Source organism: Eptatretus burgeri, chromosome 3, assembly GCF_056783735.1.
Source record: "Eptatretus burgeri isolate ZD-2024b chromosome 3, Ebu_testis_v1, whole genome shotgun sequence".
NCBI classification, from domain to species: domain Eukaryota; kingdom Metazoa; phylum Chordata; class Myxini; order Myxiniformes; family Myxinidae; genus Eptatretus; species Eptatretus burgeri.
Window position 1 is genome coordinate 141361348 of NC_140963.1, and position 18234 is coordinate 141379581.

Consider the following 18234-nt stretch of genomic DNA (forward strand, 5'->3'; position numbering starts at 1 on the left):
TGAGGGGGAGGGTGTGGGTTATGATGGATCGTCCTTGCGTTTAACGATTTAAATGATAAACTCAACGATTTAAATGGCTGCATCTCCACTATTGAAAGTAGACGCTTGCGCTCAACAATTGGATTTTTTTACACTCAACGACTTTTAAACGGTACCACTCAGCTATTTTCATTGTTTACAATGAACGATTTAAATTGCTGTCACTCGCCTTTGTTTTTTGACGCTGGGGTTTGGAAATTTGAAGCGTTTCTTCTGAACGTGTTAAAACGCTCAAACTCGACTATTTTAAATAGACGCTGCCGATGGACAATTGGAATCATAGCCAAGCTAGACATCGAAGTGTGAACATCCTCGTCATGCCGAAGAAAAGTTTGAAGCATGCTGCAAATAAGTGTCCTGGCCGTGGCCGTGGACGCTGACGCAAGGACGATCCATTATACCGACGTCTTTCAGCCTATGAGTAACTTAAAAGTAACGTCTGTCGATGTGTGGCAACGATCGCGTAACGTGCCAACAACACGTTAATCATAGGTTAGAAATAAGTTTCGGGTACGCTAAACATTACCTCGGCGTGTCTCAACTTATGATTAACTTACAAGTAGCATGTGTTGACGTCTGTCAACGATCGCAGACCGTGCATACAACTTGTGGCCAGCGTACCGGAACGTGTGAGTCATACGCCGGTATACGTCGTGAAATTTCAAGCATGAAAAAATTTGAGGACAACCGAAAAGTACAACGTTTAAAGCCAACGTACAATGACGTATGGCAGTGTTTTTCAGCGTGCTCTCAATGTTATCAAAACTTACCCATAACGTATTCAACGTGTGCCAGCGTTTTAGAAAAAAAATTCAAAAATCGGCATACGTTGGCTAAAACGTCAAGGTGTGACCGGGCCTTTACGTCCACGCTCAAGCGGAATTTCAAAGAGCCTGTCGGGAGGAAGAGGAAGCGGAACTTTGAACACTGTTATCTAAAACACAAACAAACAGACACTTTGTGAATTATATTTGGAATGATAAACAAAGAAATAAAAACATATGGAAGGGGTGAAAAAAACAAAACAAGTGATGCTGACGTGTTAACAAAGATGGTTTGTTTTCCAGCTGGTTCACTTCATTGTACATCGCATCGCGATTGAGACGAATATTTAATTTCGACTGGATGCTTCCCCAGCATGGATTGCACATAAATGGCAGTGCACAAAAAGGATTGCGAAAAATACCGGTTCCTGTTTTTTTTTTTAACTTTCCCTAAAATCTTATCTTGCCTTATCTTTTACCTGCCACTTTTAACCTCTAACCAATTGCCCCATACCATCGCTGAGAGGGAAGATGTTATTTGTGTGCTTTGCAGCAGTGCTACAGTAAACAGGTAAACCAAATCCTGCTTTTTCTTCCTCCCGTCCACAAGGACGAACTGTTTGCTAGTACTAGAGAGAGGTCCAGCGCAGATAGGAAACTGCTGCAGCACACACACAGGACTGATGAACCTGCAGGGAACTCTCAGCGTTCCATTACCGACATACTTTGTCCACAAAAGGATACCAAAAGCATCACAAATGAAAAACGAGCTGAAAAAGGTAAAATGCAGGACAGCACGCCAATGGTGGCCGTTTCGATCAAGTACAAAATCAACGCCACAGTTAGATAGTGGTCGTGCACGTATCCCAAAGTATCCAGAGAGCAAAGCACGAAACACTTCAGTTATGTCAAGTGCTTTTATTAACAAAAATTAATATCACATCAAAATATTCCAATAGTTACCAAGTCCTATAAAACCAATAAGTTAACCAGGCCAAACAAAAAGAACCACCAAAAGGCAGGCAATAATACTAAGGTAGTGCTGCATACTCGCATTTAATATTGGGCATATTAAACATACACTTAATTTTGGAAACAAAATACTTTGTGCGATGTAATTGAGGATTATTGTTCGCAATTCTAAACAGCATTCGTTGTATTTTTGAGACTTAGGATCATCTCCGGTGAAGATACAACCCAGAAATGTAATGATTAAGTGTCGAGGAAAAGAGTTAAACTCTCGACTCAAAATAACCGTTGGATGGATCGAGAAATCGTGGCCGTTAGCACGAGCAGCATGTCGGAAAACACCTGCAGCTCAAGAATTATATTTACCTGTACTCACAGGTTAACGATGAAACAAATTTCGGGACAGGAAGTGTTATCGACGTCAGCATCCGCATGCTGCTGAGTACGTTTAGTTTGACTGAATAATTTTTTTTATTTTAGAATATATATGAGTAGCATTTAAAAAATAAAATAAAATAAAATAAACCCTCAAATTCATGTCGTTCCCAAAGCCATCCATTCAAAATGCTGCTCCAACCGGCTTCATAGCAAGCAGTTTCCAGAAGGAAACTAGAAAGAAATGTTTATACGCAAAAACTAAAAAACAAGAGATTAAAAAAACAAAAAAACAAACAACAACAAAAATGTTTGAACAACTAAAATCAAAACCGAGTACATGGTGAAGATGCGGGAGTGCAGAAACCGTAACAAAACAAAACCCACGGAAGGCACGACCGACTCAGGACATTCTTGTCCAAAGACGAAAGCTATGGGATCAAAGCGTTCGAGCACGGGGTTGACGCGTTCGAACACTGGGTGGCCTCGATCAGGGACAATGGCTAATAGATGGCAGTTGACGATCTTGGGATACCTTACTTTTTGAGTGGCACATCAGGCCTTAATAGTTCTTGCCAAAGACCCTTGTTTAGTCCGAACAAGCCTTAGTCTTAATCTGCGGATCAACGCTTTTGAAATGGTTTGTAATTTTGCATTGCTCTGCACACTGAAGATAAAAGTTAATGACAAAAAAAAAAAAATCTCATTGTAAAGACTGGCTGAATAATCACCATGGTGACCAGAGTATAATACTAAATTATCTGGTAAATGTTAAACTTGATACTGCAATTTAGACAAAAGCCCATGATGGACTCCAACACCGTGTGGTGTCATCACGTGTCGAGGTACCAGTCAGATGGCCGGTCATCAAACACAAAGCCAATCCTGGAGCCAGGTCGGTTCATCGGACAATAATGCACAGCACACCATCAAATGGACGCCATGGTCTTCTTGTGCTTCAGAAGGTCGTTCGGAATGACTGTGGCTCCTTTTGGACGTAAAATAAAGATCAAGACCCGAATCGAAACTGGGACTTTGTGTCCTGCAGAGGAGGTCTGCAACCCGATAGTGTGGAGACAAAACCCAAACAAATTCAGAAAAGCATCCCTCGTATGATCGTATTTTTGTCTTCATCAATCCCGCAGATGTCATATGACGAATGATGACTTGTGTCGAAACTCCCCCTGAAAAAGAAAAATCGCAATTACTCAGAAACACGCAACGACCTCACCTCCACTCAGCACTGGGAAGAAAAAACAACCGGATAATCGATCACGCTCAAATTAAATCCACGAGCTCGTGATGCCGAGCCGGCACCGTAATGGCTCAGTTGAGCAATGTACTCCACATTGCAGCTATCTTCCAGTGCAATACAGGGGTATGTACCGCACCGCTTCCGTGAGCACCACCTCATGTCGTACAGTTTAAGCGACGTCTCGATGGAATTTAAGCAATTCATTTCTCGGTGGTGTGAAATCGACGAAGTGACTTGCTATTTCCGATTGGACCCCAAAACGTCCCCACGGTCGGAATATTAAAAACGGCGAGGGTCACCACTCGGATTCGATCTTCAAAATGCCGTGGCAACTCACCTCATCTGGGCTCTCCTTGGGTTTCGAGTAGATCTCGCTTTGCTGCGATCGTTCCGAGAAGTGGTATCTGAGATTGCAAAAAACAACCACAGCACACATACCATTGGTTATAAACAGCAGGTGATTGTATTCCCACTAATCAGATCGTTGCAGTGTTTACGAAACAGTGAAGATGAAGACGAAGAGACAGAAAGGAAAGGTTATTGCTAAACGAGTGCCATGGTTCTCATGAACTGCAAATACAAGTCTTGTTTATAAATACCAGACTAAAAAGAAAGTGTTAGTAAACTATTGAAGGTGCTTTCCAGTTTCTAACATTTTGGGGTGACCTAAAAGGAAATGGAAACCGTTCATCACACCGGGACTCCTCCAATCATAAACTCTGTTAATTACACATCTTTTTCTTTCCAATTGCACAAATTAGATCGGATTAAATGCGTCGTTTATTGCCAGACACATAGCATTGGGACAAAGCTCGGGCTTTTAACGAATGCTGAAACAAACCAATGATGTACCATCAGCAAATAGGACGTATCAGTGAGAAAACTCCACTGGGAGAGAAGTTAAAAACACACAAAACCTGACATGGAACCAAGAAATAAAAAGTGGGGGAAGGATTGGTGGGAGATTGGTGGGGTGGGGGAGAGCGAGGAATGGAGAGGTGGGGGAGAGCGAGGAATGGAGGGGTGGGGGAGAGCGAGGAATGGAGGGGTGGGGGAGAGCGAGGAATGGAGGGGTGGGGGAGAGCGAGGAATGGAGGGGTGGGGGAGAGCGAGGGATGGAGGGGTGGGGGAGAGCGAGGGATGGAGGGGTGGGGGAGAGCGAGGAATGGAGGGGTGGGGGAGAGCGAGGAATGGAGGGGTGGGGGAGAGCGAGGAATGGAGGGGTGGGGGAGAGCGAGGAATGGAGGGGTGGGGGCGAGCGAGGAATGGAGGGGTGGGGGCGAGGAATGGAGGGGTGGGGGCGAGGAATGCACGGGTGGGGGCGAGGAATGCACGGGTGGGGGCGAGGAATGGAGGGGTGGGGGCGAGGAATGGAGGGGTGGGGCGAGGATTGGAGGGGTGGGGCGAGGATTGGAGGGGTGGGAGCGAGGATTGGAGGGGTGGGAGCGAGGAATGGAGGGGGAGAGTGAGGCCTCACCACACGTTGCAATGCACACCGGGAGGGAAGGTTCAAGGAGGGGGTGGGGTGGGAGCGAGAGAGAGATAGAGAGAGGGAGGGGGAAGGGTGAGAGAGAGAGGTGTGGGGGGAGGGTGCTGCACTGTATTGGGAGGAGGGAGAGCAAGGATGGGACAAAAAATGTGTCATGCTTCATGGAAAAACAAAACCACGCACGCACACGCACCGCAATTTTTTGGTAATCTGCAGGTTGGAGTCAGAGCGATTATCGACTACAGCACAAATTGCAGACAACTGAAAAACCTCAAGTAGCTTTCACCAACAAACAACGTTACATTTATATTGATGTTTCAGGGATATGCTCACATACATTAATCTTTATAAACAGCTGCAATTGATGGGTGGGGAAAAAAATTTTGGCTCGGTAATTTAGAAAACACGTGAATACGGCAAATGGCTCAGAAATCTGTCGTTATCAAATATTTTTTACTTTGAAACTCACAAAGAGAAACATTTAACCTTTGTAAAGCAAATCAGACAACAGAATGCTTTTGAAACAGGTGCGAGGACAAAGGAAAACCTGAAAGAATCTCCGTAAGATACCCACGAAGAATCCCAACAAATCCAAATCTTCCCATGTGTACCACGTCCTTGTATGCTGTTTAAGTACCTTTACCTTGTAGTAACTGTCAACTGTACATCCCGACCGAGACACGAACTGTATCGCCATCGACTGTAGGGCACTCGTTAAGTAGCTTAAGCACTCAAGCACTCAAGCAAGCACTCAAACAGAACGCTGTCGATAAAACTATGTACCCGGAAACTCCCAAGAAATATCTGAATTGGACAAATGAACACTTTTATAAGGACTCGGAACTGCTGCCGAGTTCAATTCTGGAGTTTAAATTTTGTAATTCAGCTCAGTTTAAAAGATTCTCGAGGTTAATGCATGTGTGGAAATGAAATAAAGCCACGAACACTGGCGTCTGGGCGTTTATAAGAATTGCAATGTACCCAGTGATTTGTAGCTATGATGAACAGGCATTTGATAATGAGGAAGGAAAGTGGAAGAGAGAAAAAAAAATACTTTAGCGTTAAAGAAAAAAATTATTGCAGCCTGTTCCAAGTCAAGGCATGGTTGAGCAGGCCAAAAAATATGGCGGCTTCAGACCCCAGAGAGGTGACCCAGTATACGCCTTAAGATCCCAGAGAGCGAGGTGGCCAAGGATGCACGTGATGGATATAACTAAATAAGGGCATTAATTATCTTCAAAAGGGGTGTTTTAATTTACCCAAACACCGAATCTTCACTCATGCACTCCTTTGGAGTTCCTTCAATATGCATGCAAAGGTTCATGCTGCTAGGTTTCATGGTTTTGGAGTTTATGGACACACACACACACACACACACACACACACACACACACACACACACACACACACACACACACACACACACACACACACACACACACACACACACACACACACACACGCACACACACACACACACACACACACACACACACGCACACACAGCAGAAGTTTGGCTTGAGATGATGCCACATGGAATAATTGGCTAAACACGTCATTTACTTCTTGAGAAAGATGGAGGGGTGGGGAGCAAATGAGCAGGGGTTATTTTAACACATTGGCAGTGGGGAGGGGCTTCTTAACAGCCACTCGGCGGGGAGGGGCATAATTAAAAAAACAAACTCTGTTGAAGTGTGCCTTATTTCCGGCCTGAACTGGTAAAGTGACGCTTCATCCTATTCGGTAACATGCGAGATGAAGCTTCATTGATGGCATCGTAATGCTCTCACGTAGTTGATGGTTTGTCCGAGGTTATCTACCAGAATTTCGTGAAAATAACAGGCGGCACCCAAAAGTTTGAGCGATGCCGAGTCTACCGTTTTGCAGTCGTACATTCGTAGCACAGAAAGTTAACGTCTTCAGCATAACCCCATACCTTCAAATTTATGGTAACATGAGCATATGCATTATGAGTGGCTGCAGCACAGAGCTTACCGGGAAGCAGTGGACTTTTCTGCAAAACAAACAAACAATAAGTTCATCATTCAACCAATCACTACAAGTCAAGAGCAGTGAGTGGAAACAATGTGCAAAACAAACAAACAATAAGTTCATCATTCAACCAATCACTACAACAAGTCAAGAGCAGTGAGTGGAAACAATGTGCAAAAAGATTTCCAAAGAGGAAGAAGAACAAGACTCGTACTTTTAAAATAACCCATCTTGTGCGCCCACCACACACCGATGGTACACAGGGATAACAGCAAAACCACCACAATGACCGCGGTTACGATCGCGCCCACATTCAAGTCACCTGCATACAGGGGGAAAAAACAAAAACAAACAAAAAACAATGTTGGCACACAAGGGGACATTAACAGCAGGTTTCACCACCTTCCTCGCCCGTATGCCATCCACTTTCTGACACTGGTATTCTCGCTGTCTGAGGCACAAAGCTTTCTCCAATGCAAGGGAAATTCTTACAAACACTCACTAGTGTGGGGTCAGCACAAGCAGTACTTACTGACAATCATGCTCTGAGCCAGACACTGGGCCTTTCCTGCTGGATTCCAAGCCACGCAGTGGTACAGACCGGAGTCAAATAGCTGTATTGAACTGAAAGTCTGCACAGAACACGAGGAGGACAAAAACAAAGGGTCCTCCAGAAACAACATTTTTATTTCACAACGAAACATGCACAATAATTCTAGGCCGAACTATCCCGGTTTGCGGCAGTTCCCTCGTCATCTCACCAGGCTGCCGGTTTCCTCGTCAAAACGGTAAGAAGAGTTGATGAATTTTTTGTGGGTGTGAGGCTCGATGGGGAGCTCCTCGCCATCTCTGAACCAGGAATAAGCCGCCCGTGGAAACGCCTCGCTCTCCTGGCAGTGCAATTCCACCGACTGACCGGTGGACACAGAAGCAGGAACCTCACATCGGGGTATCGCCGGCTTAACTGCGATAAAGAAAAAGCCAAATAAATACTTGTCAAGAAGAAAGCAGCAAAGTGCAAATTTTGACCCACATACCACGAGTGAAGTGTAATAGAGTTTGGAACTCATCATTTGCGATCAACTAACTTACCAGTGAACATCTAACAGAAAAACACGAACCCTTCCACTCACCTTGCACCACCAAAGTGATCTCCACTTCGTCGAGAGGCTTAGGGTCTTTTTGAGCAGACACTTCACACCGATACTTTGCCGAATCAAGGCGTGTTGCATTTCTAATCGTAATGGACGCATCGTCGTTCCACACGGGGTCAGAGATGTCTGCTCGACCCCAGAGGTCACCTGCATGGGGCGGAGGAAACACCAGTTGGTGATCACGTACCAATACATTACTGAAAGTTCAACATATCTTCAGTTAATTAATCGTGTTAAAGTTTAAATAATTTGGATCAAGGTTCAATTAACTTATTTTAAAGCATTCCCATAAAATAATAATAATAATAGTTCAGTGACGTGTGTCAGAGCTGGGAAAGTTTTTATTTATTTATTTAAACCAGTGCAGCTCAAAATCACTCTTTCAATCATGCAGTTCAATCAAATTGGCTTGGCATCAAACAATAATAATAATAATAATAATAATAATAATAATAACTCGAAACCATCTCAAAATGCAAAGCCCATCAGCGTGAACTAAACTTGACGAAAATTATCGTTAAAAACAAATTGTACATTCTATTAATTTGTGGTCTCCACAATATCGTAATAAAGGTTTGTTGAAGATTTCATGATAAAAACGTTACGGCATGGACACACACACACTGAATCTCAATGGTAAACAAGGATTTTGATTAAAACATTTACGACTGGTCTATCACTTCACCACCAATTATGTCATCCGAACAATCCCTTTATTCTCCATTGGGAGTAGAACGAGATGTGACAAGTTTCAATTTTTTCTGATCTGCAGTTTCAGATGTATGTTTGAATTTTTTGCGTTTAATCCAAGATGGCTGCCATACTGTGTGACCTATTAAGAATAATAATAATCATTAAAATATTCTCCATAGGGATAGGGTCACTCCTACCCTGAAAATTGTGCATCAATCGGACAAGTGGTTGCTGAGAAAAATAAATAAATAAGAGTCGAAGGATGGTGCAATCCTGAACCCCATAAAAGGGTCGAAAAACAACGACGACGAGAAAAGCACTCGGTAGAGTGCATACCTCCGCCAAACAATGCCCGATCCATCCATCCATCCATTGGGACCAGACTCTGTGCAAAGTGTTGGTGCTGCCGAAGCAGTCTCCTCGGCTGTCGAGCACAATCCTGGACGGGTCGCCACTCCGACACAGGATACCAGCATGCTGGCACTCATTTTGCCGACCTCGGAAGGATGACAGGCAGAGTCAACCCCACCTGGTATTAATTCAACAGCCGAGTGAGATTTGAACTCAGGATCCTAGGATCCCAAGCCCACCACCTTAATCATTAAGCCAACACCAGGCATAATGCCTGATCCACGAGAACATATCTGGCCCATTACATTTTTGAAAGATCATTCTATACATCGTTTTTGGCCCTATCTCTCAACGGTGAAGAATCACATTAAAAATTATCAGTTCTGGATCCGAATTCGGATGTTCACCAAAATCTAATCAATCCTCCTCGCCATATACCCAACCTGTCCACAAAATTTCATCCGAATCCGTCAACAACTTTTTGAGATATCGTGCACACAAACAGATAAACAAACAAGACAAGCAGTCATAGACTGGTACTTACAAAATCGTCAACTTGACCTCTGACCTTGTCTAATCAAAGCTGTCTCTAGAGAAGGTAGCGACACAAACCAGAAGTTTCTATGATGATTCTGTACCAAACCATCAAAATCGAATATTTGACCTCACTGTGACCTTGACTTTTGACCGATTTTGACCAAAATCTGATCAGCACTAGCCATCACCCTCCTGGATCACATGGTGTTATTTGACATTGGTAGCTTCTTCCGTTCGAGTTATCGTGCCTACAAACAAACAAACACACACACAAACAGATGATGGAAGTCATCAAAAAACTTACGAAATCTTTAGATTTCGTAAGTAAAAAAGACGTCGTGCAGAGCAGTATACTTGTAAAATCCACCCCACCCCCCACACACATCTCTCCAAAGGTTGTCATGGATACATCAAATTGTCCATTTCATTAAATTTAAAATTGACAATCTTAATCAAAGCTCAGGTCAATCAGATGACAATCGATTAATTTTCAGAATGAAATTGATGATTTTAGAAGTTTGACCTTGAGTTGACCTTTGACCTTCTGACCTAACAAAAAAATCGTTGGTTTCCTAATTCAGTGATGCACGAGACAAATCTTGTTCAAATTTCAAGTCAATCGGATGAAAAATGACGATTTTAGAAATTCGACCTCAAGATGACCTTTGACCTCAAAATCAATAAGTTGAGATTCTCAGTGGAGATTACCTCTACAGTTTGGTAAAGTTTAATGACGATCGGTTTAGAATTGTGACCTATAGGTGACAGACAGACAGAATAACAAAATCGACTAACCAATATACTTGAAAAATGTTCGATTTTGCAAGTGGGAAGAAAACAGACAGAAAAGGGTGAAAAAATTACCTCCTTCACCTGCGGTGGTGGAGGTAATAATAACAATAATAATAATAAGCCGGGAGGAGACGATGGTTCGCGGGCATTATTGAGGAAGTCCGACCGTAAAAAACCTATCTCTTCCGTCAAAATTGGCCAAATCAAATCGGATTTTTATATGTTGTACGTATGGACATTATGCACAGCTTCTAGGAAATGAAATTGCTAGAAAAAAAAAAAAATCGAGAAAAAAATAAATAAATAAAAAGTTCAAGTGGGCGTGCCGGGATGCCCCTCATACAAAAAGACACAACTAGACCATGATATCTAGCTTGTGTCCAAGTTTCATCAAGATCGCATCAAACGTCACGGAGCTATGCTCTGGAGAGAGTCACAAACAGACACACACAGACACAACGAAAATAGTGGTCACTACTGGTGCCCACGAACCAATAATAATAATAATCATCATACAGAGCCTCACTGGGGTATAGAGATTACAGTACATCCAAGAATGAACAATCCATATTAAAGTCGATCTGCATGCAGCCACTCTCATGGTCGGACCAGTTACAAAAGGTTCTCCCATTCCTTCAAGGACAGGTAAAGCCAACCATTCGTTAAACAAGAAAACCACAAATGTACAACATCAGAAAGTAAAATTAATCTGTAATGTTTTGTGCAACGAAATAACAAGAGGGCGAATACTGAAGACATACCCATGAATTTGCCATCAAAGTAGACAAAATTGGGATCGCCGTTGGCAATTTTCTTCCACTCAATGCGAGGCTTTTCGCTCTCAGTCTTGTACAGGCATGAGAGCATCACTCCTGGAAACAGGGGAATCATCGATCAAAGATTCGCTCCGTTAGACACGGACCGAGAACGTGCTCATTCATGTCGAGCCTCGAATCGTTGGACTCGAGACGGCTTCCTTGGACTGGTGGCTGAGCATGATGTACGATAGAACCCCATGATGGAAATGGAAGGTCATGTTAAGAAGCACAGCACCACAACAACAGGATCATCCAAAAGTAAAACTGCATGCATTTCACCCATGTGCTCATCGTAACCTCTCTCATATTTTGTGAGTCTTAGGCACCAAAAGGGAATCCTCCCGTTACCTTGACCAAGTCTTAGGCACCAAAAGGGAATCCTCCCGTTACCTTGACCAAGTCTTAGGCACCAAAGGGAAATCCCCCGTTACCGTGAACAAGTCGTCGGTGCCAAAGCGGAATCCTCCGTTACCGTGAACAAGTCTTAGGAATCAAGGGGGAATCATCCCATTAGCGTGAAGAAGTCTAACGTCAGGTCAGGTATGGGAGCATGCGCCAGAGCAGCACATCGCTGCGTGCACTTTTCACCGGTACTCCAGGGGCCTCCGGCTAGCCTTCCCCCAGGCAGATGCCTGGCCCATCCCCATCTCCTTGAGATGCCGATCAACCTGCTGCAACCACGAGGCACATGATCGGCCCACTTGCCTCCTCCACTCACAAGACTCCCTCGCCGAGAGAATCTGGTGAACAGGATCAGTGTCAGGAAAACGAACCACATGTCCATACAGCCGCAGCTGACGCTCACAGACTATGCAGGTAACAAATCTCATTTGAGTCTCTCTCAGCAACTGCTTGTAGCCAAGGATTCTCCGAAGAGACCTGGCACCAAAGGAATTAAGTCTCCATTTCAGATCTCTGGTCAGAGTCCAAGTCTCACATCCATAGAGCAAGACTAGAAGCAACTAGGACCTGAAGACTCAGGCTTTCATCCTCCCACACAGGTACCGGCAGCGCCACAACCCATGATCCAGTGAATCCATGACTCCCCAGGCCCGACCCAGACGTTGTTGACCTCTGACTCACAGCCAGCAGAGACATGAATGCCACTGCCAAGGTAAGTGAATCTCTACGTGACCTCAACATCCTCACCACAAAGAGGCACAGACAGGACAGCAGCATCCAAGATGTCATTGAAAGCCTGGATCTTCGTTTTGACCCAATAAACCCGTAATCCCAGTGGCTCCAACTCCTCATTCAGCACCTCGAGGGTCCCCAAAAGGATATCCAGAGTCTCCGCAAAGATGATCAACCTGGGGCACTGATCAACCACAGACTCGAGCGTGGCATAGAACGCATCCTTCACGATGAGATCACTCGCCTCAGTCGGGGCATAAACAGAGACCAGAGAAATGACACCTAAGGAGTGACTAATCCTTGGTCTCATAATACGCTCGTTGACCGGTGTTACCTCAATTATCAATGGAGTCAGCTTATTGGACACAGACAGCTACAGCAACTCCTTGGGCAAGGTAATCATCAGAGCGACAAGACCAATAGTAGGTGTAACCACCTGCCATGATCTCGCCGCAATCCGATCTCCGAACTTCAGAGAGAGCTGCAATACCGATGTCCAAATGCTTGAGCTCAGATGATAATCATCCTCTCTTGGGGATAGAACATTCCATGCACCCACCCGAAGGGACCGCCTCAGGTTAACCCAAGGAGACCGCCATCTGGTGGACAACACCTCAGCACCACCCACTCCTGCAATCTGACCCGGGAATGTTACCCCGTGGTTTCCCTCCTATCAAAGATTGGTGGTCCCGAAGGCTTTGCCCAAATCCCGTCATCCGGTGAGCCACCCTGCGAGCGGAAGCTGCACAGGAGGTACTCCAATGGAGTGTGTTTTCAGATTTTTTTTTGTGCTTCTGGAATGTTTTGCAGAAGGAAGGGTTTTCCGATGGCCGGAGTGCAAATCCTGCCACCAACCTCCTAATAAGAAATAACACAACTGCAGGAGGACGTCCGCAGACACAGTTGGGCACTAGATATGGATGGCCGTTGACTCACAAGGAGCTCCTCCGCCCTTTGACAGGTTTTGTTCTTCATCCTGCTGGGTGTCCATATCCATACACCCTCCTCACCAGAAAACCAGGTGGGAGAGACGGTTTAGTCGCCGACAACCCGACCATGGAACAGGTTAGTGCAGGTTTACATGACACCTGTAGCAAGTCACAGATCTGATCTGGCCTGACCTGAAAATAGGCACCAAAGGGGAATCCTCCCTTGAGAGTGACCAAGTCTTCGGAACCACGGGGGAATCCCCAGTTACCATGAACAATTCTCATGCACCAAAGGTGCATCTTCATGGACACCAATTACACACAATCAATATCCCACACTTTTATTTGTCATTACAATTTACAAGTATTGGAATAAGAGATATAGAGCAAGTTGCCACTGGTTTTTCGACATCAATAAGACTTATCTGCTTCGTCTCACAAGAGGTCCTTGCAAAACAAAGTTAAACAAGTATGACCGTCAAACTCCGACCTACTTACGCTCAAACTCGCGGACAACCGGATGCTGGTTCGCAGAGTGGACCTTCACCCCAAACACCTGAAAACCTGGTGGATAGAAAGAAACACCTTTAGTATCCACACATAGCACGGACGTTGGTTGTCTGCTCGTCGATCCGAGGTGCAAAAAAAGTTTAGTTCAAAAGATATCGTTTGCTCCGCTATCTCCATTCTGTGCATCCACGTCGTGCTCCCCTGGTTTACCTCTGCCATCGTCGGTGGACTGAGGTTATGTTTTCACCCATTTGTCTGCGAGCAGGATGTCTCAAAAAGTTGCGGACGGACGAGAACAAAAAAAAAAACTTTGTGGATAGGTTGCGTACGTGACAAGGACGAGTTGGTTCAATTTTGGTTCAGGTCCAGATGCAGATGTGGCGTATAACGGGGATACAAAACGTAAACAGTTCAGCCCGGTGGAGGTATGGTGCACTCCCGAGTGGCCGTTCTAGTTCCAGCCTGTTTCACATCAACCGTTTCCTCCAACCGAGGTGTCACTGTCCCTACCACTGCACTTTAACCCATGTTGACACCATCGTTGAAGTAAAACCCACACAGACTTTATGACCATTCCCAACACAAACCAAATAGGCTTCTTGCTTCCAGGAAATAAATAATTTAACAACTACAATGGCACTCGGTAGGGTACCTCCACCACGCAATGCCTGATCCACGAGAACATATTGGGCGCAATACATTTCGATATTGGGTCTCCGTTCCAATCAATTTGTCGTGGTCACACACCCAACGTGTCCATCAAGTTTCATCCAAATCCGTCCACAACTTTTTGAGATATCGTGCTATATATCATTTTTGGCCCTATCTCTCAATCATGAAGAATCACTTTAAAAATTATAGTCTCGTAGTCGGATCTGGATCCCGAAATTCACCAAAACCTAATCAGTTCAACCTTGTTGCACACCCAACCTGCCCATAAATTTTCATCCGGATTCGTCCATAAATTTTTGAGATGTCCTGCACACAGAGAGACAAACAGAACAACAAAGACAGAGAGGGGTGAAAATATAACGTGCTCCACCTTTGGTGACAGAGGTAATAAACCCTGGAGAGAAGAAGGGGCAGTGGGGGGAGAGGGTAGGAGAGGGGCGGTGGGATAGGAGGGTAGGAGAGGGTACGAGAGGGGCTGTGGGGAGAGAGGGTAGGAGAGGGGGTGGTGGTAAGAGAGGGTAGGAGAGAGGCGGTGGGATAGGAGGGGAGGAGAGGGGTGGTGGGGGAGAGGTTAGGAGAGGGTAGGAGAGGGGGTGGTGGGGGAGAGGGTAGGAGAGGGGGTGGTGGGGAGAGAGGGTAGGAGAGGGTAGGAGAGGGGGTGGTGGGGGGAGAGTGTAGGAGAGGGGTGGTGGTGAGAGAGGGTAGGAGAGGGGTGGTGGGGAGAGAGGGTAGGAGAGGGGTGGTGGGGAGAGAGGGTAGGAGAGGGGTGGTGGGGAGAGAGGGTAGGAGAGAGGCGGTGGGATAGGAGGGAGGAGAGGGGTGGTGGGGGAGAGGGTAGGAGAGGGGTGGTGGGGAGAGAGGGTAGGAGAGGGGCGGCGGGAAGAGAGTGGAGGAGAGGGGTGGTGGTGAGAGAGGGTAGGAGAGGGGTGGTGGGGAGAGAGGGTAGGAGAGGGGTGGTGGTGAGAGAGGGTAGGAGAGGGGTGGTGGTGAGAGAGGGTAGGAGAGGGGTGGTGGGGAGAGAGGGTAGGAGAGGGGTGGTGGTGAGAGAGGGTAGGAGAGGGGTGGTGGGGAGAGAGGGTACGAGAGGGGACAGAATGCTCAATATGAATCCTTAAAATGGCCGAAGGAACTGCATTTGTTCAGTACCTGAACAATCCACTCGCAACACAATCATGTTACAAAAACTAATTAATTAATTTTTTTAAATCTGCACAATTCAACATGGTAAGAAAACACCAAGAATAACCTTCCTGACAACAACTATGGACTTGTGCAGATACATCATGCGTGGTGGGGCGAAGGGTTCACTTTGGGGACATTTTTAAGTCCCTCGTTGATCCACAGACCGTGGAGAGCAGAGAAACCATTCAGCTCACAAATCATTTCCTCCCATTCTCTTTCGTCTTTATAGATGGACATCACCGACAGCACAGGACAACACGAGCACCATGAGGTGATATGACACAACATCACCACAACCACCTCCCCCCACCCCTCTAACCCAACAGGACCCAAAACACCATCACCGCCACCACCACAACCACCTACCCCCAACAGGACCCAAAACACCATCACCACCACCACCACAACCACCCACCCCCGCCCCTCAATCCCAACAGGACCCAAAACACCATCACCACCACCACCACCACAACCACCCACCCCCACCCCTTCAACCCAACAGGACCCAAAACACCATCACCACCACCATCACAACCACCTCCCCCACCCCTCAATCCCAACAGGACCCAAAACACCATCACCACCACCACCACAACCACCCACCCCCACCCCTCCAACCCAACAGGACCCAAAACACCATCACCACCACCAAAACCTGACATAACACCAAAGCCCCCCACCCCACCCCGATGCATTACACCAACCATCATTCCTCCACGACACCCCCCCACACCAACAACATGACACCACCCCCCCCTCAGCACTACGCCGTTACCCACCCCCCAAAAAACACTCCACCGCCACCCAAACCCCCACCCCTCGTAACACTCCACCACCATCACCCACACATCCCTCCGTAACACTCAACAACCCCCCGTAACACTCCAACACACACCCCCTGTAACACTCCCCACCACCACCACCACCACCCCACCGTAACACTCCAACACACAACCCTCCGTAACACTCCAACACACAACCCCTGTAACACTCCCCACCACCACCACCACCACCCCCGTAACACTCCAACACACACCCCCTGTAACACTCCCCACCACCACCACCACCACCCCCCGTAACACTCCAACACACACCCCCTGTAACACTCCCCACCACCACCCCGTAACACTCCCTCCCCTGTAACACTCCCCCCCGTTGCAGCCCCCGCCCAAACGCGTTCCACACCCCCACCAACACCCCGTACCGCACCACTACCACCACCCCCTGCACTACACCATTCCCCCCGACCTCCCCCTCCCCGCACGTAACCACCACACTCGACACAACATCTGCACCACAATCCCACAAGACGCGGGATCGAAATGTGTTGCTGGATGAAAGCGAGAACCGAGGCCTAAAGTGAAACAACGCGACACTTTCCTGGCATCAAGAACAACAGGAGCAGCGCGACAACAACACCGAGGACGAGGAGGTTCGGTCCGAGCCGTCCGAGCCGTCCGAGCCGTCCGAGCCGTCCGAGCCGTCCCGCCATCATGCGGCCCTCGTGGGTTCTTCTTCTTCAGCATACGGGTCGCGAAACTTTTCAACAATGTTGTGTAAGGGACGTGAAATCGAAATGTACATGAATGTCATGGTGGACACGCCACAAACGGATGTATATCCTTGTACGAAAATGAGTTGTGTGTGGATGGATGTTTTGTGTTGATTCAAATGTGGAAACAAACATTCAATTTCCTCGGCAGTGTGACGTCACAGAGGACGAGCAACTTGGGGTTCAAGGAAGACGTTGGTGTGAACGTCTCAATCACGACGGATCTCCAGCTGATGACGTATCAAACACGTCATATTATCCCCCAACAGGGGAGTACCCTCCCTCCGGGAGATCTTGTGCCAAGCATGCAACATGTTCTTCTGACTGTATCGGCAAAATAAATAACCCATGAAGTTATGTGCATGAAGCAAAAACATCCCGACCCGACTGTTTCTAATTCAAAACACCTCACTGCACCAGAAAACGTGGCGACAGGTATGCTGTGCTGTAGATGGTGGTGACCGGTGCTGGATCAACCATTGGGCGGACAAGGCACGTGCCTTAGGGCCAGCCAAAAATTCGGGCCAAAAATTATTTTCACATTAAATATTTGTCTTTTTTTGTATTAAATATTTTGTTCTTGAATCAGTTCATACCGGACATAGTGGCGTGCGCCTGTAATCCGGCTACTCGGACGCTTGGGTTGGAGGATCGCTTGAGGACGGGAGCTCTGCGTTGGGCTGCGCTATGAGAGGGTGTAGGGCAGTTTGGAATCATGGCGAAACCCAATCCTTATCCCTGTGTCGTAAGAGGCGACCAGGGTTGCATCAGGAAGGGCATCCGGCGTAAAACCTATGCGGATCATAATGGATGATGCGCTGTGGCGACCCCTAACGGGAGCAACCGAAAGACGAACAACAAGTTCTTGAATCAGTTCATCTTTTGTCTGGGGTCCATTTCCATGAGCCCGAGATCTAATTTAAAATTTTCAGGCCATTCTCTAGAATTTCAAAATGCGCCTTCAGGCCAGCCGAGGCTTAATCCGGCACTGGTGGTGACTTGTAATACCCTCCCTCACCTGGAGGTG

General features: G+C 46.5%; 1 protein-coding gene and 1 long non-coding RNA gene across 3 annotated transcripts; one reads left to right on the forward strand and one right to left on the reverse strand.

Moving 5' to 3' along the window:
• Positions 1-1706: 1706 nt before the first annotated feature.
• On the reverse strand, positions 1707-17165 carry JAM3 (junctional adhesion molecule 3). 2 transcript variants are annotated; one of them, XM_085875953.1, is made up of 10 exons: positions 17035-17165; positions 13790-13854; positions 11172-11282; positions 8017-8184; positions 7645-7847; positions 7416-7515; positions 7098-7205; positions 6887-6905; positions 3740-3806; positions 1707-3331 (listed from the first exon to the last, which is right to left on the reverse strand). In XM_085875953.1, the coding sequence occupies exons 1-10, from the start codon at positions 17148-17150 to the stop codon at positions 3296-3298; spliced, it is 993 nt and encodes a 330-aa protein (XP_085732079.1). In that variant the 5' UTR covers positions 17151-17165; the 3' UTR covers positions 1707-3295. The 2 variants fall into 2 exon arrangements, with proteins under 2 accessions (XP_085732079.1, XP_085732080.1); XM_085875954.1 differs by lacking the exons at positions 11172-11282; positions 13790-13854; positions 17035-17165 and adding an exon at positions 9067-11136.
• Positions 17074-17583, forward strand: LOC147031161 (uncharacterized). Its single transcript, XR_015056700.1, has 2 exons — positions 17074-17211; positions 17359-17583. It is a non-coding gene; the product is annotated as an uncharacterized LOC147031161 (long non-coding RNA).
• Positions 17584-18234: the final 651 nt, after the last annotated feature.

Coding starts and splice junctions, on each gene's coding strand:
- JAM3 (XM_085875953.1), bottom strand. CDS start 17,150: ATGATGGCGGGACGGCTCGGACGGCTCGGACGGCTCGGACGGCTCGGA. Junction 13,855..17,034: donor CTGTTGTTCTTGATGCCAGG/AAAGTGTCGCGT, acceptor CTATCCACCAGG/TTTTCAGGTGTTTGGGGTGA. Junction 7,848..8,016: donor GATCACTTTGGTGGTGCAAG/GTGAGTGGAAGG, acceptor TCTTTATCGCAG/TTAAGCCGGCGATACCCCGA.